Source organism: Convolutriloba macropyga, chromosome 8, assembly GCF_964194025.1.
Source record: "Convolutriloba macropyga chromosome 8, txConMacr16.3, whole genome shotgun sequence".
NCBI classification, from domain to species: domain Eukaryota; kingdom Metazoa; phylum Xenacoelomorpha; order Acoela; family Convolutidae; genus Convolutriloba; species Convolutriloba macropyga.
In genome coordinates this window covers 17,634,235-17,659,561 of record NC_134475.1, presented here as the reverse complement: position 1 = coordinate 17,659,561, position 25,327 = coordinate 17,634,235, and the positions used below count along the sequence as shown (strand labels likewise).

Sequence of the window (25,327 nt, the reverse complement as noted above, 5' to 3'; positions counted from 1 at the left end):
AGGCATTGAGGGGGGGGGGGGGTTCTCGAAGAAAAGCGCAAAATTGTCTAGCGAAAAACTTGCATAAAAAAGACACACACGTTTACAATAATTGCTATGAACTGCGTTCAAGAGCAATTAATTACTATACATTACAAACTAAGCTGCTGTTAAGTCCAAAGTTCGAAAACAGAAATCAACATTCGAAATCAGAAGTCAATGTTCGAAAACAAAAGTCAGACAACAAGCTTACAATGATTGCCCTGAACTTCGTTGGAGAGCAATTAAAAACTATTACTCCTCTTTGGAGTCGTAATGATCTGTACTTTTGTTTTCAAAATTCGGATTCTTGGCACTTCGGATTTTTTGTAGTCACCTTAATCATGGTGTCTATTTGTCTCTATCACCATTGCTCACGAAGCTTGAAGACCACGATTTGTGGTTTCACATTTGAAAATTTAATTAAATAAACATTGATGTGAAATACATAATTATATTGAATAAATTGAGTTACAAATATTTTCTTCATGCCAAAATGGCTTAATTTAAAACTTTTTGTAGATTAAAACATCGACTGAAAAACTGCGCGCAATTATGCTTATTGCAAAGCAATACTTTGAGAGGAAAAGTTTGATCAACTCACAAACAAACGTTTTCATCAACTAAAATTAATAAATTAAATCTATATTGCACCAAGGGGTAGTAATAAATAATGCTAAACTATCATTACTTCGTCTTGTCTCACTTCCAACTTCGAAAGGACGCTCAATATTAATTAAAATTCTATTAGCAGCAAGAATACTTGGCCTTTAAAAATACAAGTTTGACATTTAAAACAATTAGATTTTTAATATTCCGCTACCTTGTCTTAGAAAGCGATTGCCAGCGGAATAAAAACTAGTTCAGCTGGGCCGATAGAACTTAATTCCACCGACTCATTACAACAATGTTTATTTTTTTGCAACTGTTCTACTTTAAAGTGTAATTAAGATTATGGAGAAGGCTTTCAGTTTCGTTTTACAATCAAACCAGACCAGGTATTCTTCTTTTCGAAGAATTAAACTTAGTTTAGTTATAGTTAAAAATATAATTAATACAGACAAACATCAAATAGTAGCCATTTGAAGACTAGTCCGGATAGTTTGTGGTGTCAAATTTGTTTGTTTCGGCATCTTTTGTTGTTGTTGTTGTTTAGTTGTGTACGTAGTATGTATGTGTATGTTAATCTATGGACACTGAATGTTTGAGGTTTTTGGCAACTGCGCTGACCGAGGCATCAATCGTATCATTGTTTAAGCCACGCGATAGAATTTTGTGGGCTGTTTTGATTCGCTGAGTTGCTTCCGTGAACGCCTGTTTGATCTCCTGCATCCACTGCACGTGTTCTGGTTCCGAGTCACACTTGAACATGTAAGTCTTCTCCTGTCCCATTTTGGTGCACTTGATTTGAATGCATTTTGAGTTTTTAATAGTCGTCTCTTCTATCCGAGTAGTCGAGTCAAAAGGTAGTAGGTTCAAAGATTTGCTGGAATCGCTAGAGTCGTCACCCCTCCACTCCAGGCGATTAGGGAAAAGGTAGAAGTATCGTTTTTGCCATTGAGAAGCGAAGGCGCCGCCTTGTTTGTGCATTAAGCCGTGCATGATACAGTCACTCTGGTCAGCGATGTCTGTCTCCATAGTGGTCATGGCATTGTTCTTACCCCGGGTACCCCTGGCCCGCTTGGCCTCGGCCTTGTCTGCATCTTGATTGATCACTTCAAACACTGTCTCTGTAATCTCCGCTTGCCACCTACATACAAACAAGACAAAGATTACATTTACCTAATCTTCTAAGACTATGACAAAGCTACAAATTTCTGAGGTGAATTTTTGTGGTGCGCTCAAGTAGCGCAAAAACTTGCTCATATTCCATTAAAAGCAAACATAACCAACAGATTGCCGGAAAAACACCAAAAACGGTGAACAGACAAAACAGTCCCGGACAAAACAGTCCCAAATAGCAAAATATTCCCAGACAAAACAGTCATTTGGGACTGTTTTGTCTGGGACTGTTTTTTTCGGACACGCCAAAAACACCATTGAACCATATCCTACATCGAGTTTGAAGCACTTAGAACAACCAAACAAACCAAAGATTGACAACTTAATTTTGTTTCGAAGAGTCAATAGATTGTCTTAATTGGCCAGCAGTTTAGTTTAATTACTTAAATATACTGAAAATTGCTTCTAAATTGGCTGCTTTTAAGCTTTATGCCAATAAACTGTTGCCCCAGCGAAATCTCAACCGCGAACGATCTGCAAATTCTCTCAACAAATTCTAAACCCCACCCAAATACAACAGAAAACGCGTTAAGTCAGAAGTCAAACGACAAACGTGAACGACAGATAAAGCGAACTAAGAGAAGCACCTCAATAGTAGCCTCGTTAACAGCGGGTGGCACCTACACAATAGCCTGAAAAAATGCATTGCTTATGTGCACTGTTGACCTTCAATTGATATTTTTTACTCAACAGAGTGCCGATTTTTTTTAACTCGAGTGAGCTCTGAACTTGCCATATTTTTCTTACAATATAAGGGCTCACTCCACAGTAACACAGCTTAGAAAAAAGTAGAAGTCAGCAAAATATTGTCGGATAAATTGCTGAACACGTTGGATAAACCCGAGGAGGGGTTTGCATCCCCGACAGCAGGCGTAATAGACTGAATCACTAACCACGCCGCTATCAGTGCCATGTGAGAATTTGTTTACAACCGGCTCTCTTTTAGAAAACACAACCAACTAAACGTCGGAAGAATTTCTCCCGAACGACTAGTGAGAGCTCTAATCAATTGCAGCCTGCTTCAGTCGGGGGGGGGGGGGACTAAATGGGACTAAGAAGTTCAATAGTTGGCTTCAAATAACCACATTAGAGGTTAACATATACCACTATTAAGATTTAAAGTAAAAAATGACTCTAGTTTCGGCACACTTTTCATTTGACTTTTAGTATTAAATTGCCGCCAATTGAATTCAGCTGCTTCAAATTGTGATTGACAGAGAATTTTAGATCACGCGAAACGCAAAAAGTCAAGGGCGTAAAAGTCACTCGAAAAGTCAATATTGTCAAGCGAAAATGTTGCATAAAAAGACACACACGTACAATAATTGCTATGAACTTCGTTCAAGAGCAATTAACAGACTTGATTTCTGAATAAGAGCAATTTAGTTCACGCAAAAACCAAGCAGTCAAGCCTAAAAAGTCATTGACAAGTGAAATCGACAGAAGTTTTTGGAACAAAACGGTTAAACAAAAATTTTGTAACAAACGTCGGAGCAAATTGCTCTCAAAAGACCGGCGAGCGGTTGGCTTCGTCAGTGGCTAGTTACGGTTTAGTGAGACTAGCTTTAGCTGAATTGAAGGGGTGTGAGGAAAGCGCAGCGGGGGGGTGTGGGGGTCAACCTCTAAGAGTCACCTTTCACACCATAAGTATAAGTCTCCGAAACAGTTTCTGAGAACCGCATACTTTGAGACCAGTGAGCTGAAAAGCTCTAAGAGAGAGAACTTAATGCTCGCTGGACGCTACCTGTTTATCCCGTTTTGGAGGACGAAAAGTCAAATGGGTCAGACGAAAAATCGAACTTTGTTTGAGAGCAATCAATAAAAAGACACACTTTTACAAAAATTGCTTAAAACCTCGTTCGAGAGCAATTCAGAAAATGAATTGGACAAGCATAAGAAGTTTCACTGACAAAAACGCCAACACTAGACCTTGATTTACCTAATAATGGAAAACGTTCAGAAAGAAATGAGGATCTCTTCCTTTGCCAGAAATTAGTAAAAACCTTAAACGAACAAAATGAAAAACTGACGAACAAGGTTCTTCAGCTAGAAGCTCCCTTGTTTCTATTGTTAGAAACTCCCAAAAAGTATATAACTAAAAAACCCATGAGCAATAGCGTCAACACAAACAATTCTATAACAAAATGAGTGGATAGATACAATAATCACTGTGGTATACCAAAAATAATGAACGTTTAGACACAAAATTACAAAACGCTTAACCCAAACTTGCTTTCTTTTGCATAAAAACTATAGGTCATGAACTCTATTAGCTCTATCGTAATAATTTTCGTAATTACAACTTTTTTAGCACACAAAGAATTCCCGACAAATGAGTGGTGACAAAACAAACTGAGGGGTGAATTCAAGAACAATACGCGCCAAACAAAAATTTTAAAGAATGATTATTAACAGAAAAAATAAACTTTAACATTTAAAAATTCCATAAATAAAACTTTGAAAAAAATAAAATAGCTACATAGAAACGATGAAAATCGAAACTTAGAAAAAAATAAAACCGCAGAAAAAATATTAAAATTTGATTATAATCAGATATCTCGCTACCAATAGGAGCAAAAACTTATCTCGGATCAGCTTTCATTTTAAAAGTTCAGAACATCCCACGATCCATAGCAGAAGCGATGAACAAACATGAAAATATTCAATTAAACTTCATTTTAAACACATCACTATAAGTTTCACTTTATTTAAAACCACCTGAAAAATTCAATTATGCAAGACTAAAATAACCAGAAGCACGAAGACATTGAAAACCATTAATGTTTTTATTTTCTTGAGTCCCTGGAATGCACTGAGCAATTAAATCGCTCATGTAATTCCTTCAAAATCAAGAAATACCTTGTACTCGCTAGGTATACTTATGATAATTTGAACTGGTTACACGGCTAAGAACCAAGAAATCAAAATTAGTCCAGTCAAATTGTCGAATTTCTTAACACAAAACAGCCAAATGACAAAGAGAAATTCAGCAAGCATTAACGAGAGAACTTTTTGACATTGACACAGAAAATACATAAAACCAAATAATATTGCCTCTAATAGCAAAAAACGAAAACCGTTCAAGAAAAAATTTTGCACACAAACAGACTCCGAGAGCAATTCTTTTAACTATAATTAAAAAAAACAAAAACTATTCATGTAAATGAGTTACAGATGACACATTAAATGTGACGAATAAGAAGCTCCTTTCAAAATTCTCACACCATACTGAGAAAATGCTTCAAAATTGTTAAAGTAAGATTGACTCCCGATTCAAAACTAAATGTCTAACATTCTGGGCTTTCTCCAGGTTGTATATATTGGTCCAAAACAAAGGTTTCTCCTGATCATCATGAAGTAAACCAAAAAGAAAAACAAATAATTCGATACAAAAGCTCTGCCTTACCGTGTGTTCACGGATGCTTTTCCACTACCGCCTATTTAAAGACACTAAATTTTGTTTCAACATACCTCATTGATGTATACTGAAGCAAATACTTCCGTATTAATTGTCTAATTTTTTTACTTATAAAATTTAGAGCTTGATAAAGAATTTGTACAAGTGCTTGCCAAAAATTAGTTTGCACGAAACGGAGTCTGTTTAACAAAATAGAAAACATATCTTAACGAATCCCAAGCTACCACACAACAAAATGAAAAGATCATAGACCTGCTTTTCCGGCTGATTTGATTATAAAAGTAGTTTTTGATTTAAGTAAAAAACGAACCTCAACAATTCATAACCATAAGATCTAATAAATACACTTCTTATTCCAGAGCTCCAGTGATGTCAAAGTCATTGGAGAACTGCTTGTTGCGACAGTGATCAAACTAAGCCATCCAGAAAAACAAATAACAAAATCTTTTTTATCATGTATAGCTACGGACAACTTTGGGAACATAAAATGAGTTAAATAGTAAATTCAATGAGGCTTTTGAAAATAAATATCTAAGCATAAAAATAATAAAGAAAGTGACAAATAGGAAAAAACATAGCCAGCAGATTGCCGGAAAATAGCCGCCTTTGACGCGCTTGACGCATATCGGGATTGAAACAGAAAAAGAGATAAATTGAAAGAATTTTCAAGAAGTGTTCTATTTCGGTGTGCAGTTCAGTTAGATTCTAAAACTACACGTAATTCAGCCTTTAAACCTAAAGCTATTAAGCTCAATACTAATATCAGGTAGCAATCGCTCTAATGAACTTTGGTAACCTAATGCACTATGACCTAATGACCGGGCTTTATCCGTACATCGACCGTATTCGGTGCATTGCGTGATTCAATGCGTAAAAGAATTTAAAATTCATTCAGTTGAAACAGTGAGTGAGGTAAGTCACAAGTCAAAAGCGAAAATCTTGACTTATGTAAAACGAAAAACTTGATCAAAAGGTAAAGCGAATTAAAAAAACATAGCAGGACAAGTCCTGACGTACAATTCAGAGAATTTTCATTGTCTAAACAAAAAAATAGACCTAGAACGGACTATTAGTGAATTGGGAAAACCATTTCTGAAAAAATCAGATCAAATTTAAAAAAAACAGAGAATCAATGTCAAAATGCCGCATGTGGACAAAAAAGCACTAGCGAGAAATGGAAAATTGATTGGAACAAAAAACTAGGACTAGAATGAACTATGAATGGATTGGTGAAATTGCCGCATGTGAAAAAAAGTAGCGAGAAAGCGAATTTTCGTTCAAACACCATTTTCTCACCCTACTTTAAAATGAGAGCAAAAAGATTTCACGTCGCAAAACCACTCGCTTTTTCGCTCCACTTCCTGTTTCGGGGTGACCAAAATCACTACTCCAATTTGACTTCAAAAATCATGAAAATGTGTGAACAGATCTTAAGACAGCATCCCAATACAATTCAAATTCTTTGAATTGTAAAACGGAGAGCGCCTAAATAATAGCCGCTGAGAGGCTGACGGCGGCTATTAATTAGGAGTATAATTCAAAATGATACACATCTTTCTCAATAAATAGGTGCAATAATTGTTAGAACCATTAGCTATATAAAAAATCTCTAAAGAAAAGATGATAAACGGCTAAAATGAGCACCTGAGAACTGTTTTGTTTCGCTGTAAGACAAATTGATTAAACAACCATCATGAAGTTTGAAAACTGGCTAATTTTTTGAGAACATAACCAACGTCGGGCGAACTGCTCTCAAACGACCAGCGATCGGTTGGCTTTGTCAGTGATTAGCTACGGCGGTTTAGTGAGGCTAGCTTTAGTTTAACTGAAGTGGTTTGAGGTGAGCGCAGCTGCTGGGGGCACGGGGGGGGGGGGTTGTGGGGGGGGGGTCAACCTCTAAGAACCGCCCTTCACACCATAAGTATAAGTCTCCGAAACAGTTTCTGAGACCAGTGAGCTGAAAGGCTTTGAGACCAGTGAGCTGAAAGGGTTTGAGATTAGTGAGCTGAAAAGCACGAAGAAAACTTAATGCCCGCTGGACGCCACCTGTTTATCCCGTTTTGTAAAACGAAAAGTCAAATGGGTCAGACGAAAAATCAGTCAAGCGACAAATGGCATTAAAAAAGAACAACAGGACTAATATAACTGCTACAAACTTCGTTTGAGAGCAATTAAAAATGTGAATTAAGAACACGACGGAGTTTTCAACACTGCCATGTAGCAACAGGAAAGCGCAGAAGGGCAGATATGGACGAAAATAAAAAGTGCATATTTTTTTCCAAAACCGACATTTGTCTTGGTAACGAAAACCCACCAGAGCAAACATAACCGACGATAATCGGGAGAATTGTTCTAAAACGAACTGCGAGAGGTTCGCTTTAGTAGTAACTAGCTTGGGAGAGATACTAGCATGGAGAAGTGGGGGGGGGTCAAGCTATGGGGGGATTGGAAAGGCTGTAAGAGGGGGGTCCAAACCACCGGGTGCAGGAGGGTGGGGCGGACTGGGGACTGTTGGGGGCTGAGTTGGTGAGGGCGTGAGTGGGAGTCAGCTAGAGGGAGGGGTCACTGTGAGGTTCAAAGTTTTAAGATTAAGAACAGCCCTTTGCACCATGAAATTGTCTCCTCAAAACAGTTTTGGTTAATCGCTTCTTAGTGACTGGTATAAGGCTCAAGTCTTTATAAGAGCCCTAAATGCCCTTCGCATGCTGCCTGTATATCTCGTTTTGGAGGACGAAAAGTCAAATGGGTCAAGACAAAAAAACGGTCAAGCAAAAATCGCATAAAAAGACCACAGGACTAATATAATTGCTACAAACTCTGTTTGAGAGCAATTATTAAGGAGTGAACAAATTATATTGATATTTTAAAATGTAGCTGCAAGGAAATTACACAGTGAAAAGAGAGGCAGTGAAAACAGTAGTAAGAAAACCGCACACGAACCAAAAATTTTCTCGCAAATCTGCTTTTCTTGCTTTAAATTAGCACTTTACGTCCTAAAGCCACCCGATGTATGATACCGATCATGTGTAAAACAAATATGAGAGCAGATCTCACAATGTGACACACTTTCCATATCTAAATGATAAAACTAGAGAACTTTAAAAAAAGGTTTTTATCTTAAATTTTTCAAAATTGAAGAATCAGAACTGCTTAGTGCACAACAATTACTTATTTCTTACTGTACGGTATATTTTGCTTCTAAGCCAAGGAATGTCTATAACACAATTTCTTAGTCTTCAAAATTTTGGGGGTCTTCGGCTGCACGGGGCCCTTACGGCCTGAACGATATGCAGGGGTGGGGAATGGGTCAACCTCTAAGAACCGCCCTTCACATCATAAGCATAAGTCTCCAAAACAGTTTCTGTGAATGGCATACTTGGAGACTAGTAATGCTCTAAAAGAACTTAATGCCCGCTAGGGGCCACCTGTTTATCCCGTTTTCGAGGACAAAAAGTCAAATGGGCCAGACGAAAAAGCCCAACAGAACTAATATAATTGCTACAAACTTTGTTTGAGAAGAACTAATCATCTTACTGTTTCTCACGATATCAAAACATGCAATTTGAACAAAAAAATAGTCACCTGACTTAAAACAAGTTGACCAAATTGGCTAAGGATGAGCTGACAAATTGTCTCTAATTTATTTTTTATCGAAAAAATATTTTTCGAATGAATTTGAATTCTAGATAATGATAGCGTCAGATCTTGTTCTTAATTATCTTCAAAACATCCTCAAGCTATCGAAAATGATCGAAATACCAACCAATTCTAGACCATTTTGTCAAAATTTAGGCTAACCTGACGCAAAATTGTTGCCACAACTGGTGTTCCCAAAGGCAAAAAAAAATGAAATTTTATAGAAATTATAGACCCAGAGATATTCATTTTGGTACACCAAATGGGTAGTCTGGGATGCTCTCAAAAAAGTCAAAAACTGTCATTAAAAAAGTAGGGCATTCGAAAAATGTGAGAAAAGTTCACACTTTTTTGAAAAATATGGGAACAATGCAGCTCCACTGTTCAAGTCGTAATAAACGAAATTGACCAAATACATTTAAATTCTTTGGATGATCACATTTTCTTTAATCGTGATATTTCCTTGGATTTTTAAAACCACACAGACAATATCGCTAGCTGTCACTTCGCGGCTACCTGCAACTTTAATTTCTTTAATAAACTTCATAGGTTAATTACTAGATAAACTATTTTTGTTAAAACTTCCCGTTACGGTTAAATGAGTCTTGGTTTTCGAGGCATCAATTATTTCTTGCGTCTCATTTTTTCTGGCGTCTATGACGTCTAAAACATTTATCTTTCCTTAATTTGCGAATACGTAGTCAGCTGCGCAGTTTTGTAGCAGTTTTTGGAAGTAGGCGAGAACAAAGTATGCGAGACAATGCAATCAAAAATTGGCTCCATGGAACTGATGGCGTGAAGCTTAAAATGCTCCTTTCATGTCACTTATTAAATACTTTTTCAGCGACAGCACTTTCAAGCTAATCGTTGTGTTCGCGTCCCATTTCGATTAAACTGTTACTGCTGTTTGTATTAGTTATTATTTAAAACTTCAAAATAAACTTCCCCTCTTTTAGGAGCAATGGAAGCTATCCACGAATAAAATCGACGCAACAGAGTAAAATGAGTGAGTCTAAAAACAGGTGACCCTCACTGAGACGTTAAAACAATAGTTTATTAATGAGAGGATACTGGAGCTGATATCAATTGCAGATGGTAACTAAGACGTATAAGAACAGAGTTTAAGTAGTGGACATCTTGAAATTGGGCTTCATGGGTTTATCCCGTTTCTATTATTGATACTGCCCCCGTTTGGTACCCGTTTCTTCATTTCAGATACATAATTAGATCCACTTATTTTTCATTAGCAACCCAAGAAACCTGTCGAAATTGCGATCAGATGATAAGAAAAAATACGACCAAATTCTGCAAAAAAAAATCAAAAACTTGCTGATACTTTGTAAAAACAAAGAATATTCATGTCACGGGAAACAACAGCTACGGACTGAATCAATTAATAAACTTAACCTAATCCACATCATAATCCAACGGTATCTGTCATTAATGACATTAGGTGATAAGACAGCAATAAGTACAACAAAAAACAACAACAACAAAAATCCAACACTTTTTTTTTGAAAAATAACAGTGTAATTCACAAAAAGCAAATGCTAAGAATTGAAACGATTTAACTGATTATTTAATGCATTTTTAGCAAGATACGAGACCTGCCATTAATGAAAAGAAGAGATAAAACAACGAAATGAACAATAAAAACTCAAAAAATCAAAAATGTTTCCTGAAAACAATTAGTGTCAAATTCATAGAGAACATTAGCTTTGAACTGAAATGTCAAAGTCATGAAAACGAAGCAGTCATGCACTCGAACCATTATATGAGTTCATTTATGCCACAAAAGCAACCAATAAGAACTGTTATTACCGATACTAAGTGATAAAACAACAGAAAAGATAAGAAAAAAGGGGCAAAAAATGGAAATTCGCTGATATTTTAAGACAGCAATTAGTGACATTTTAAAAAAGCATTAGTTGCCCGTTGATGTACTCAAGCAATTGCAAATTTAGACAATTAGAACACAAATTCTTCATTTCAATAGTACTCAAGAGGAGAAACACTGAGAACAAGTCAAATCGCCGCACGTGAAAAATCGCTTTCAAAAACCGAAAATTCGTTCAAATACAATTTCTCACTCAAAGTAAAAGGTAATTTTAAGAACAATCACGCCTGAAACCTAATCGCATTTTCGTTTGCTTCAATAATCCAGCGTGATTAAAATCACCACTCCAATTTGACTTCCAACTGACGTGAAAAAAAGGTAACAGATCTTCAGAAAAAAACACAACCGATAGAATTCAGGAAACGAATAGAAGTCGCATCTCCCGAAAGAAATGGCCTTTCAAAATGCTAACATCACCTTTTAGAAGGCATCAATGCAGAGAAAACAGCAGTAAGTCAAGCAAAATTTCAGCAAATGAAATTAACATGAAAAATTAAATTTGTGTTTCATAGAAATCAAGTACACATACAAACGAAAAACGTTGTTTCATGCCAAGAAAACTAGAAATCTAACCACAAAATGACCGCCAATTCGCGTAATTCTATGTGTGAAAAACTAAAATCCATTTTGTTGAAACTGAGTGAGGAAAGTCACAAGTCAAACGTGAAAATCGTGGCATATGTAAAACGAAAAAAGTGATCAAAAGGTAAAGTGAATTAGAAAAAAGGAGATCACCTAAATAATAGCCACTGAGAGGCTGACGGCGGCTCTTAAAAAAGACTAAAAATTAGCAAAATAGTTGAAAAACCTTCAAATTAGCGTTAATTCCCGTTATTTACATAAAACTTCAAAAAGATACCAAAACATGCTGAATATAATAACCTTTGTCAACAAAAACCTGTTGGCCAACATAAAAAGCCTAACAATAAAAAAAAGCTTCAAAAAGAAGAAAGGTTCTTACCTACATTTCTCGCTCTCCTTCAAAAAAGGTATGAACAAAATAATGACATCTTTTCTCCGCTCTTCGAAACTGATCACTCAAATAACTCTTTCAAAACTTTATTTACTCCCTGAGTTTCCGATTTATCTGCGCCCTGTTATTAAAAAAACAGAAAAACAAGCCTCTTCGAGTCGTAAAAAGACAGTACACCAATATAATCAAATACTTTGGATTGTAATTATAGCAGGGCAAGTCCTGACCTACAATTCAACAAATTTTCATTACCTAAACAAAAAAATAGACCTAGAAAGATCTAGGAATGGTCTCGGAAGACTATTTAGAACAATATCCCAAAACTCCAGATTAATGTTTTTGCCCATTCGTTTCAACCCATTCGTTTCAAAAAAATTTTTTGACAGTATTCTCTCCATGTATTAAGTCATTATTTTGACCTTTTGGGTGCAGTTCCATTATCACTTGGTATCAGATCGTCAATAATTTTTAACCAAGATTTCCGAAAAGTTCTAAATAGTTTATCTGGTATTATCTTCATTGTGATATCAAACAAAAGGGGCCAACTATCTGCAAAAAAAACTTTCGGTTTATTTATTGATTAAAGTGGAATTTTCTATTCTGAACCCCAAACCATCTCTGACCTCAAATTTTAATTTCATTTCATGCTGTTCTTTAGCGTGGAACTGCAAAAAATAACATTTTTTACGCAATTTTTTACGGGCAAACAACCGGGGGGCTATATTCGGAAACTTAATTGCTTTCGGAACTAAAGGTTGGAATAAATTTCGCAAATCAAATGTTTCGACTGAACTTTCACAATTCGGGTTTCAAAATAGTTACGCGACTCCGATGACTTCACTTCGAGCTTCAGGGCAGTAATCTCGAACCACTAACTTAAACACTAGATTTTCTCTCTGATTCAATCAGAGTCACGTAGCAATTTCAGATTTCCCCAGTGACTTGATCAGAGTCGCGTAACCTATACTTGCAGCAGTAATGACTGATTGATTGACTGACTGAATGGTGCTGACCTGTCTGATAGTGTGATGGCGAATCCGTCGTACTGCTTTTGGTCGTTTTCGTCCAGCCGAATGTGCTTCGTCTCTTCGTCGTCAAACGACCCAATGTCAAATGCATCCGCCGCATTCACCTAACAACAACACATACCATATCTGCAACAATTGAGTGAGAAAAAAACATGACAGACTAGTGTCGGTGAAATGGCTCAAACAATCGGCGTGGGTGTGATTTATGCTTGCGCGTGTGTGTTTGTTTGTTTGTGTATGTCAATGTGGGGGTTAAGTATGTGCAAGCAGTAAGAAATATCTAGCAACTACGAATTACCTCTCCTCGTGGAGGTATTAGAGGGGGTGAGAGACGGTGGTGGTAGACATGGGACCAGTCGATGGAGGCGAAGAATGGCAGCTCCTTGATCTCATCCACTCCCTTCCCTTTGCAGCCCAGACGCTCACCCGGGCTCCGCTTCAGCAAACCTACACAAAATTCTCCCATGACGCAATATTCTACAATAAATAAATCATAATTGCATAACAAAGCGACACTTGTACCATTCGGACATTTGATGTCGTCAAATTCTATGGAAAAATATGGGTACTCGCTGGACTGGCCGTTTGAAAGTTTTAATACATGAGGTGAAAAACAACTAATAAAATTGAGAGTGATGCTGCGTAGTAAGCAACAGCGCAAAAAGTCTCATGGCATAGTAGCAAAATTTTCCCTTATTTCCATTATAAGCCGGACTTTGTTTTAACGCAACACACCTATAACTACTACACACCAAACGTACCTTTGAAATTTTTCTGGAGCAACGCAAGTTTACACGATTCTGATTCCAACCTGAAGGTCTTCGAACTTCATAGCATTTGACCTGAGGATCTTTGATAACCCAACGAAAGTTGATTTACGGGCCGTTTTCCAAATAAATTTCCATTTTGTCTCGTTTAGTTTTCTGTCTTTGAATATGTTCACTACAATTCGTTAACTTGTTGAACGAGCCCTAAACCATTCAGGTAAATGAAAGGTAAAACGAATATAAACAATGCAATAATTGCGGAGTACAATTCAAAACATATTCATTGACCACACAAAAACCCATTCTCAAAATGACCCGAATCATAACCCTATCCAATTGCAAGCAATTTAAAAACACACCCCAACTAGCGACGGACAATTGCTCTCGAATGATAGGCGGGGCAAACAATATAGAACGGGCATAGGCAGGAGAACCTTTTATGGTGCCAAAACTTCTGCCTGCGAAGTGGATCGAACCCGCGAGAGTTGCGGACACAAACTCTCACAATCGTTTTATTTGAGCAAGAGGCTTAAATTCTGAATGCGTGCAATTCAAATCACTCAAAATTCAAAAAATCGAGAATGAAAAAGTCACTCAAGAAGTAAACCGAAAGAATATTCTAGAAGAAAACGGTCAAGCAAAAAATTTGCATAAAAACAGACGCACACTATTACAGACATACGCTGCCGGAAAATAGCCGCCGTTGATTCCCATAACCAATATTGGGATTGAAAGAAGAGAAAAAAAATAGTGAAATGATTTTTTGAAAAAATGACAAACAATTTCAAAGTGCGAACTATTTTGATGCCCATTTTTGTGATGAACATACTCCTTCTTCGTAGTGAGACGACAAAGAGGGCTAGTATCAATACCAATAAGCATTAGAGAAGGTAACTAAGAAAAAAGTTCGAGTAACTGGCATCTAAAATTGGGCTTTTATGGGTTTATCCCGTTTCTATTTTGATTTCGTTTCTTGATACTGACTGTGTTCATTTTGAGTTGCTTTGCTGAGATATTGCTGTCTTAAAACACTTTTAGCAGAATTAGAGAAGAGTGAAACTAGCCTAGAGAAGTCAAAAAGATTTCACGCAAAATGTTGAACAAGGTGTGAACTAAGGTAAAGCAAAAAATTTTTGTTCGACGTAGTAAAAAAAAACACAGCCGAAAGAATTCCGGAAAGACTCGAAGCTGAAATCCACTTAAACGCCATCCAACTACTCATCAGACAAAACGTGCCTCCACTAATTTATGATTATCTTGAAACAAAACCGTAAAAAAAAGTAAAAACAAGAAAATCAAATCTGTTAAAATATGATAAAAATCTTATCAAATTTTGTCATAAATTGAGATCCCGAAATAACTATCTCTGCCAAAAATACTTCATCAAAACAACTAGTACCTACTAAAACCACCTATGAGGATTTTGAAATACTTGAAGCAAATCATAAAAAAAACAAGATCTTACAAACAACTTGGACTGAAAAACTGGAAAATGTTAATAAATTTTTTAATATTAGAAAAGCACACAAATCCAAACAAAAATTCCTTTCAGCAAATAGGGTATCCAGATGCTCGCAGAACAATTGGCAAGTCAAAATAGGCTACAAAAAGTGGTCTAAAAGCGGGAAAAAAACAAATAACTGCAAAAAAAATTAAGAAAAATAGTTTCAATTTTCGCCATTTTTTGTCATATTTCTCAACAAAAAGATGCTTCATATCCACAAAACTGTAACCACCTGTTATCTAAAAATTTCTCAAGCAATAGGGGTCTTTTCAACTCCCATTTGTGGCAGTAAAACAAAACAATCGTTAAAAAATCGCAAACATTAGCCCAAAAATCAGCAAAATACATGAAAAATCTCTGAATTAACCAAAAACCATATGCATTTCCAAAAACCTTCAAACCACTACAAAAACTAGCCTAAAATGAAAACAAAATCATAACCAAACCTCTTAACCAAAAAATTGAAAGAACTGCTTTAAAATGCTCACTTACAGAATTTTTTTTTCACATCTCAATTTCGCTCTAAAACAGCGGTATGAATAAAAAACCACTCTTTTTGCTCCACTCTTCATTTTGTTCAGCAACAAAATCACTCCAAATTTTTTCGCGCGTTTCATTTCCTGTTTCAAAATTCACTCCAATAAAATTGATTAAAAAAAGGACTTCTCCAAATACTTCTCTTTGAGTCGTAAAAATAGGAGCGCTATAATAGCCGGCTGAGAAACTGAGGCGGCTATTAATAATTCCTTCAAACTTCGTTCAAATGCAATTAAACGTATTCAAAATAATTGCCACATTCGATTAAAACACTTTGTTATAAAAATCCGTTTTATAACTCGGTTGTAAAAACTAAGATAAAAATTCACGTCTTTTCAACTTTTTCGCTCCGCTTACAGGTTTGGTGTGATGTCTCGCACAAGAAAACTTAAAATTTGATCTATAATATCTCTAACTGCACTATAAAGTCAATTGAAAAAATTAATACCAATAACTATTTACTTTTCGCCTCCCTACTTCAGCGTAACTTAACTTACCATTCAACAAAGTTGAAACTCTCATTGGCTTCAAAATTTAACAAAATATGCGAGCAAAACTTCAAAACGTGCACGAGAAGAGAAAAAAGTAATAAAAACAAGAGAAGGCCGAAAATAGCTACATCCGTGACCATCTTACAATCAGATATGAAATCACTAATCGAGAAGCACATATTCCGAATCCACAGAAACCGAAAAACGGAGAGACCAAACAAGATTATCAATTCCCTGTCTAATATCGCAGGAAAGTTGAATTGTTGCCAAAAATGGGACTTTCCGAGAAAAGAACAATAATTTTTTAGACAACAAGATTAAAATTAAGGAAATTAAATTTTATCTTTACAGTCTTAAAATTAAAATTCATAACACCTAAACTCAAAGTTTAGTTTTCATTTCAGTTCATTTCTGATTTGCAACAGTCTACCGAAATATTTATCCTTTAGTACCTAGCTAAGGAAACAAGAAAGAGCAACTTAAATAATCCATAAAACCTACAATTGAGGACTGGAGAGGCCTACGGAATTATAACACGCCATAAATGGGCAATGAATTAAAACATTAAATCAAAATTAAAGTTTCACATATTTTGAGAATGAAACATAAACCGACTAACGTCGGATGACTTGCGTTCGAACGACAAGCGAGGAAAATTTAATTTAGAGGGGGTCCAGCTTTTATGGGTGCAAATATTTTATGGCTGTAAAAAAGACGAATCACTGCCCTCCAGGCTGGTAGTCTGAGATCATAATCACTCAGCTACAATGGCTTTCATTTCCATTCGCTCACAATTGCTTTTAACAATGAACTTGATTTCAGAACAAGAGCAAATTAGATCACTCAAAAATGAAAAGGGAAAAGAAGTGTAAAGTCAAAAAATGTTCTAAAACAATAGCGCGAAAACGAGTTACTCTAAGATTGCAGACAGCCTTAATGGAGGAACATGATTGAAATCCTCCAAATTATGCGCCAGCTGAGGCGCACCTTTCATTTAATTTCTATTAATGACTTATTTTTTGTCGAAACAAGAGAAAAATCTTACGATTTTGTATTAAAAATGGATCTTGCTGTAGCTGCTAAACAAACTGTTTGGCGGGTACATTAAAGCAGGACTGAGGTTTGTCGTCCTCGATCGGTCCCCTTCAATTTTTCAAATTTCCGCTATATCAGATTCTCAAATAATTTTGAAACCCTTGCAAGTAAACCCTGAGCTGCAAATACATTGAAACTTTGATGCATTGTCAATGGCTCAAAAAATGTCTCAACATTGTTGGGTTAAAAATGTTGGGTTAACGACTTTCGCAAGAGGAATAAAAAGCGTTTCACAGAGGCGATTTACAGGAGACAGCTGAATAATAAATCAAAATGATGATTTGGATTTGGGGATGAAAAAGGACTCAGAATCAGCTGTATATATACCCACCATCAGTGAGAAGTCAAGATAAAAAACTGATCACAGCACCATGATTTATAGACTCAGAATCAGCTGTATATATACCCACCATCAGTGAGAAGTCAAGATAAAAAACTGATCACAGCACCATGATTTATAGTGGGGGCTGCACGGATTACCCACTATGGTTTAAATCTTTAAAATTCCTAGAAATCAGTCGCAGGGGATACAATATATGGAATACAACTGTACTTTTTTAAGAATTCATTCACAATTCCGGTGGTATCATAATCATTTAATGCTGGGAAGATTTTGCGCGAAATAATCTAACTCTAATAATAGCTATATAGAATCACGAGTTTGAAGCGCGTATTGCTTCACAGCACCATTTGAAGAATCATTTAAATCAACTTGAACAATAACAAGTGACTTGAATCAATTTCCAACTGTCTGCTTAAAAGGCCAAGTTAAAATTTCTAGATTTCTAACTTAAGTTTAAGACTATAGTTTGAATCAAAATTATAGCAACCCTACTCAGACTCTACGCACGTGAGCTGACTGCGTAGAGTCTGCGCCCATTGCAACTCTTCTGAACCTTTCCACATCCGATAGGGGCAAGGACTTCGTGGATATGTCCGCTGCCATTATGTCAGTAGCACCGTAGTGAATTGAATTAGTGTCATCTTCCTTCTTGTCCAGTATGAAGTGAAATTTTCTCTCGATGTGCTTGCTCCTTTTGTGCATGACTGCGTTTTGGCAAAGTCTGATACAACTCTGTCTGTCCTCTCCATTCGCTACTGGATGTTTCTCTTGGATGCCAAAATCCTCTACAAATTGTTTCAAATACAATGCTGCTTCAAAGCCCTGGTATTCTGCTTCCGATGAAGAAAAAACTGTCGTGGCCTAATATTTGACGCCCCAGATGAGTGCCGCGCCACGTCCGTTGAGCTCGAAATAGCAGCCCGTCGTAAATTTTTTTGTCGTTCACATCACGAGACGAGTCTGCATCACGTTCCCCCACTAAATCACAACTAGCCTCTTTTGTGTAACAAAGTAATTACACTTTTGAACCTTGAGAATATCTAAGAAGTCGTTTTCCGCATAGCCAGTGCTGATTAGTAGGTGCATTTAAATGTCTGGACAAAAAAATGCCTGTAAAAAATGACGTCTCACCTCTTTTTTTTTCTTTGCCAGATAAAGAAGTGAGCCAACCAAGCTGCTGTAAATCTTCTGATTCACTTCTTCGTCTCCTTTCTGTGCTGTCTGAAGTTTCAATTTTAAGTCAGCTGGATTTTCTTGCAGGTTTGCACTGATCCATTTGAAACCGCTGAAGCATTGTTTATGTAGCGCTCTTGGTCGACTCCCACTTTGCCCTCTTGTCTGATTCTGAGGCCCAGAAACCAGTGCAGTCTTCCTGTCTTCCATGTTGCCTTCAGTGCCTTCCTGACATTGGAGATTACTGTCATGCTTCTTGATTCTACTATGATGTCCTCAACCCAGAACAAAATGAAGGTGTGACCATCTGTCTCCGCCCTCACGAACAAGCAATTATAGTTCCTGCTCCTGTGGATCCCCTGTATCAGTAGGAATTTTGCCAACATCTTGCATCAGTTTTTGTCAGCCTGTTTTATCCATAAATTGATTTATTCAGTCGGTATACAAACTTCTCTCAATCTGATCTTCGCTTCAAAAACTCTGTGGCTGTTCCAGATACTCTTCCTCTATTGGTGAGTGCAGGAACGCAGTCTTAGCATCAAACTGGTGCAACACATGACCCGGCTTTGCTGATAGCTGTAGTAGAATCCTCAACGACTCTGGCTGACAAATAGGTCTCAAATTAGTGCACTCATTCCACTTGTTTAAAGCTCTTCGCCACATAGCGCGCTTTGTAATTGTCGAATTGACCACTGTGTCCCAATTTCGCTTTTTAGATCCATTTGACCGGTATGACGCCCCTTGTCTGTGGGTGCTCTCACTGGGTCCCAAATCTCGTTTTCTTGGAAAGCCTTGACCTCGTCCTTCTTTTCCGGGCGCCACTGGTCCTAACCATCACCTTGCTTGACTTCATAGAATGTTTTGAGTTCTATACAGTCACCCTCAGTCACAACAAGATGGGTTCTGACTTCTCCCAAAAAAATGCGGAACAATCATTGCTCAAAAATGCAGGTCCCCAAATGGGCTCTGCTCTGTCCACTGGCTCCAATGCATCTTCATTGAACCCAACTTGCTCTGACTGTGTGAAGTCTTCTGTGTCACTCGGCAGACCAACTTCTTTTCTACCACCAGTGACTCTATCTCCAGATTCTATATCTCCAGTGACTCTCTGTCTCTGAAACTCCCTCTTGTCGCAGTCGATTTGTTCATCTAGTGCGGCTTCAACAACATCCGAGGCATCGATTCTGAGTGTTTATTTCTTGATTATCACTCTCTCTGCGTCGCGGCTCTTTTATTGCAGTAGACGCGTCCTGTCTCCTTTTGCTGCCATCGTCTTGATTACCACCATCTGTGTACCAGAACCCCAGTTGCTCTGACGCCTCATCCAGTAGTCCAAGCGTCTCTGTGTTGTCACGGATTAAGCCCACTTTGTTCTCCTTGATGATCATACCTCTTACTGCCATCACCTTGCGTGAGTTGAGTATGAACAAGAGGTATCCATTGTCATCTACAGTGTAAACCACTAGCTCTCCATCCAGTGCTTTGGTTTTGAGTTTGGTGACTTCTGTCTCTTCCTCATAAAGACTGTACAACGAAACACAGATTGTTTAATAATTGAAAGCATAGATTTTATACCTCGCATAAGCTCTGTTGAACATCTGTCTTCTGCTAGTCTCACAACCAGGTTTCTGATCTTCGCTGCGTGGAGAATTTTGGCTCCCCTCATCTTGGAAAGTCCTGAGTCAAAGAGGAAACATCTTGCCATCTCCAGCAGTGTCCTGTTGCACCTCTCAGCTAACCAATTCTGTTCTGGCTACTCTGGTACGGTCTTCTGTAGAATACATGCATCTACGCAGTACGTCTCAAACTGCTTTGAGAGAAGCTCCTTCGCATTGTCTGGTCTCAGCCTCTTGGGCGTCCCCACACAGAACAAACTTCTCCAGGCTAGCCAATGCTTCACTCACTCTTTGCCTTAAGCAAGTCCGCAAACACAAACTTCGTGTATTGGTTTGCAAACACAATGCAGAACTGGAACCCTCACAGTGACTCCACTCTGAAAGGTCCCCTCACGTCTATGGACACCCTCTCGAGCTTCTCTTCTGCGTGGGTCTCTGTCACTCTTGGTACTGGAGACACATTGCATACATCATCGAGTTCCCCCTCTGTCTCTGGTGCATTCCTGACCACATCCGCTTGATTCAAATGACCCAATCGTCTGTGCCACTTCCTTGCACTGTCAAGTTTCATGCTGTTGGAACTCATCTTGAATTCTAGAACGCTGCAGGGTAGGTATAACAACTCATTTTCTTGAGTTAGTTTTACCCGAATTGAGTAATTCGAATTGAGTTATTCGAATTGAGTTATTCCGAATTTCAATTGCGAATAGAGTTCGCATTGGAATTCCCCATCGTTAGAGGGTAGGCTAATCCTCACATAGCCTTTGCCCATCAATCTGGAAGCCTCTATATTGGGATTTCTGACTACTAATTGAAGTGGCACAAAATCCAGGAACGTATCGATCTTTGTCACTATGGGATCTGTACAACCACTGTCTACTAAAATGCCTGCTGCTTTCCACTGGCTAAGAGCTGCACAGTATTCCTCGTCTGAAGTAGCCAATGTTGGACCTATCGCCACTGACTCATGTTTGCCTCCATCTCATTTTCTCTGGCAAGCCCTGTCTAGGAGACCCTTCTGACCGCACTTGCTGTATTGCGCATTCTCCTTCCTCCTGCAGTCCTTGGCAAGGTGTCCACGGATCCCACACACAAAGCAGTTTTCTCTCTTTGGTCCCTTCTCAAGTCAAACTTCACTGCTAGTGCAACTGAGCTACTTTGTCCCTTCTGTCTGTGCCGTTCCGACTTTGGCCCTTCTGCTCTTATGGAAGTTCTGCAGCCTGTTCTTTTGGTGGCACAGCTGGCTGCAGTCAAGCCAGCTGTGGCACCAAAGTCACCACTGTCTGTCTCCACACTGAAATTTCACTTGCAAAAGCTTCCAAGCCTTTGCTCCATCTCTGATGCCGTCATCTCATCAAAATTATGTCTCATCAACATGAGTGTTGTTGCATCTAGAGTCAGTGCCAGATGACACCACACATTGCTTCGTTTCTCTTTGATGTCTGCAACTTCCTTCTCGTAAGCATCCTTTCGCACCCTGTGATTATTCGTACCATTGCTTGCCCCCTTGGCCAGTGGAGCTAGGCTCATTTGGTTGCTCCTCTGTTCCCAGTAGTAATTTGTAGAGCCCTTTCGTCTGCATCATCACCACAAATCTTGTCCCACAGATTGGGAAGTCCTGTGCCTTTCCTGTGTGGGTCAGCAGCTTCGCTGTCTGTAGAATTCCGGTGGCATCATAATCATTTAAAATATGCTGGGAAGATTTTTCATCAAATAATTTAATTCTAATAATAGCTCTCTAGAATCATCAGTTTGAACAGCGTATTGCTTCACAACACCATTTGAAGATTCATTTATATCAACTTAGTGACTTCAATCAAATTATTGCTATCTGATTAAGCTGGTAAGTTAAACTTTAATATTTCTAACTAAGTTCAAGACTATAGTTTGAATCAAAATTCTAAAAACATGCATTTAAAATGGTTGTGCAAATTTTGTTGGAATCTAATTGTCAGAACAAAGATTCCTCAGATGTGAAAATTTTATATATGTTATATAACCTTCCATAATTCCGTAAAACATTATAGATTCATGAACTTTTGAAAAATTCACACTGACTTGATTTTTTTCAAGGGAGATTAAACTTGAATATGAATCTCCACCCGCTCAAAGCTACCCTAGCCTTTTTAAACAAACGAGGTTTTTAAAGTACACGTGGGCGTATAAACAAACACAATTTTACCTTTTCCATTAACATTATTGAGCAGTAAATCATGCTCAGAAAAAAACCTTACAAGGATTTCACTTGAACAAATTGTTAAGCTTATGGAGAGCGCAGGTAGTGTGTCGTCACATGAAAAGGAGATGGGACTATCGCTCTCTATATGTATGTGCTGAATAAAAAGTAAGGAAGGAGCGAAAAGCACCTGCACCAAATGATAACAAGAAGTTATCCTTTTCAGCCATAGCAGTCATTCTAGACACACTCAATTCAGCAAACACTGCCTAGTTAGTCTAGCCCAGTTTAGCCAATCAGGTATAAGCTCAATTTGCACTGCGATTGTTCATTCTCCATTTATAGCCGCTAACACAGAGCGGAACTTCGATTTATTTCACAGTCTGGTAAGCCCGCGCATTACCCTCCTTCCCTACCCCACAATCTAACAAGCCGACGGGGAATCAAGCCCCAAAACAAAAACGGACAAACAAGCCACGAATCCTTTACAACTATGCAATAAAAATCCTTTAAACTAACTAACTTCCAGAAAGCCATTTTCAAACAAACTGGCAGCTTAATACCTCAGAATTAATATACTCGACGCCAAAAAGAAGGGTATTACTGGTTCCAGGTATTAAAGTTGTGGCAAGTCGTATTGAATTCTGCTAACTTTCATTCGGCTAGTTTTTAAGTTACTTTCGGGTGGTCTGTTTCTTCAAACATATAGTATATCACACATCCATTAAGCTTCTAAAGGTATGGAAAAGAGTAGGAAAGGAAGAAAGAAGAATCAGACTCCCAAAATTCCCACCACTCTAACCAAAACCTAAATACTTTCAATCAAAAGGAGCTTCCAATCGCATTAAAACAAGCCGAGCAATTTTGTTCATTCTTCCCAGAAGAAAAGACGTGACACAAAACTACACAATTCATTGCATTCAGGTGGGAAAGAACAATAAATTTCAATCTCATCTTTGATGCCTGAATGAGCTCTTCAAACACACATGTCACCAATTATTCCCAAGGTTTGCAGGTTAATACAACAACAAACTATCTACACAAGGTATTCTCTACTTGAGCATTTAGTTGTGCAAATTGTACAGGAGATAATTTGGGAACTTGTTTCCTTCCTTCAACACCCCACTACCCCCCCCCCCCTCCCCACTGAACAAAATTTTTCTCATTACCATGATTGGAGTGAAATTAACAAACTAACGAGTATATTCTTGCCACTAATAATGGTTTGTGTATTCTAATAGATGCAACTATCCATTACAATTCTTATATACCACTATTGATGAGCAAACATGGACTATAGAGGTTCATAATTTACCCGTAGTGTGTGTGCTGTGTAAGTGTGTGTGTGTGTGTGTGTGTGTGTGTGGGGGGGGGGGGGGGTAACACTACAATTATTTCGATAATTGTAGTGTGGGCACTTAAACTACTTGTAAAAGAATTCATTCAGGTGTTATATTATTGATTCAAGGATATTTTTCAGACGCTTAGCTTCAGACAATTAAATCAATAATCAGATTCAATCACTTTTCCTAAGCCTTTCAAAATCAAATGTTACGGTTGTGCGGTAAGCTATAAAGTTGAAAACTAACAAACTTTCAGGTGGAGGAGGATGGACTTGGGGAGTAGTGCGGAGTAGGAGGGGAAGGGATTGAGTTTTGGGTGACAGGGGGCTTCAAACTCCAATATCCGCCCTTCATTCAATGAACTAATGTCTCAACAGTTTCAGTGAATCGCATACTTTGAGACTACTAAGGCGTGAGGCTCTACGGGAGCTGCTGAGCCACTTAATGCCCTCCGGGCTTTACCCGTGTTGAGGATGGAAGATAAAATCGTCAGACCAAAAACTGGTCAAGCGAAGAACGGCATAAAAAGACCGCATGGTTTATACAATTTCTACATTTCATTGATAAATTCTCTTCAAGTTTGAGAATCGCTGAGCAAATTGAAGTTTTACATTGATTTTGAACAAAGCATAAATAGATTAGAGCGCTGTTCTAAAACATAGAAAATAGTTAAGGCATCTTTGTAGATATGCAGACTCAAAACGATTAAAAAACGGGCCCAAAAAGTGCAAATGCAATTTTGTAAATGACACTAAGTTTTAAACAGGACCAAGAGTTGCGATTTTCTCATTGTATTAAAAAAAAGTAGTAAAAATGCATAGCTAATAATAATTAATAATTGTAGTTCCTGCTTAATGGCAGCGGAACAGCATTAGACCACAGCGGCCTGTTCTCAGCTGTCCTTTTTCTTTTTGGCAGATTATAACTGGCAGATTACCAGAAAATAACCGCAATAGCTTCGTTGATCTGCAGTCTCAAAAAGATAGTAAAACAAGCAGACCAACGAAGAAACTTTTTTTCAATAAATGCTATATCGATGTTATATTTTGATTAATAATCTGTATAACTTATTGCTGCTTCTATTAGATGTTCTCAAATAACCTTCATTGAGAGTGACAGACACTCAATAACAAAAAGGATTTCGATAGGGAGAAAGTTATTTTTTAAGAGTCAGGTAAGTCACATGTGACCAAAAATTTAATCACACAAATGAACCAAACAACTCACTCCACTAAGAGAGAAAAATGACGTCACGCACGCAATGCAGTCGAAATTGCATGAATGACTGAAAAAGCAGAATTGAAGTGCTCGTGACGTCATATGGTCGTAAAAAGTCAATGAAACAAAAAACATAAGACATGTCCTCAGTTAAAATCCAAGGAATTGAACAAACTAAGAGCTGGACAATTAGTCTCCTTAGTATAAAAGTTTTTGATAGTGAAACAATCAACTCTCAATAAATAAACAAAAATAAGAACATTACAAAATGGTTTAAAAAACTTTCTTTTTTAAGAAAGAAGGGTAGTAGGA

The 25,327-nt window shown here is 37.7% G+C and overlaps 1 protein-coding gene across 1 annotated transcript in view; it reads right to left on the bottom strand.

Moving 5' to 3' along the window:
• Positions 1–414: 414 nt before the first annotated feature.
• Positions 415–25,327, bottom strand: part of LOC142344530 (G protein-coupled receptor kinase 3-like) — a 74,774-nt gene continuing 49,861 nt past the window's right edge. Inside the window, exons 4-6 of the mRNA XM_075396275.1 lie at positions 13,051–13,199; positions 12,738–12,856; positions 415–1,768 (exon numbers count right to left, since the gene is read on the bottom strand). Coding sequence (XP_075252390.1) covers positions 1,201–1,768; positions 12,738–12,856; positions 13,051–13,199 — 836 coding nt within the window. The 3' untranslated portion in view covers positions 415–1,200. The remainder of the gene's footprint in view (positions 1,769–12,737; positions 12,857–13,050; positions 13,200–25,327) is intronic.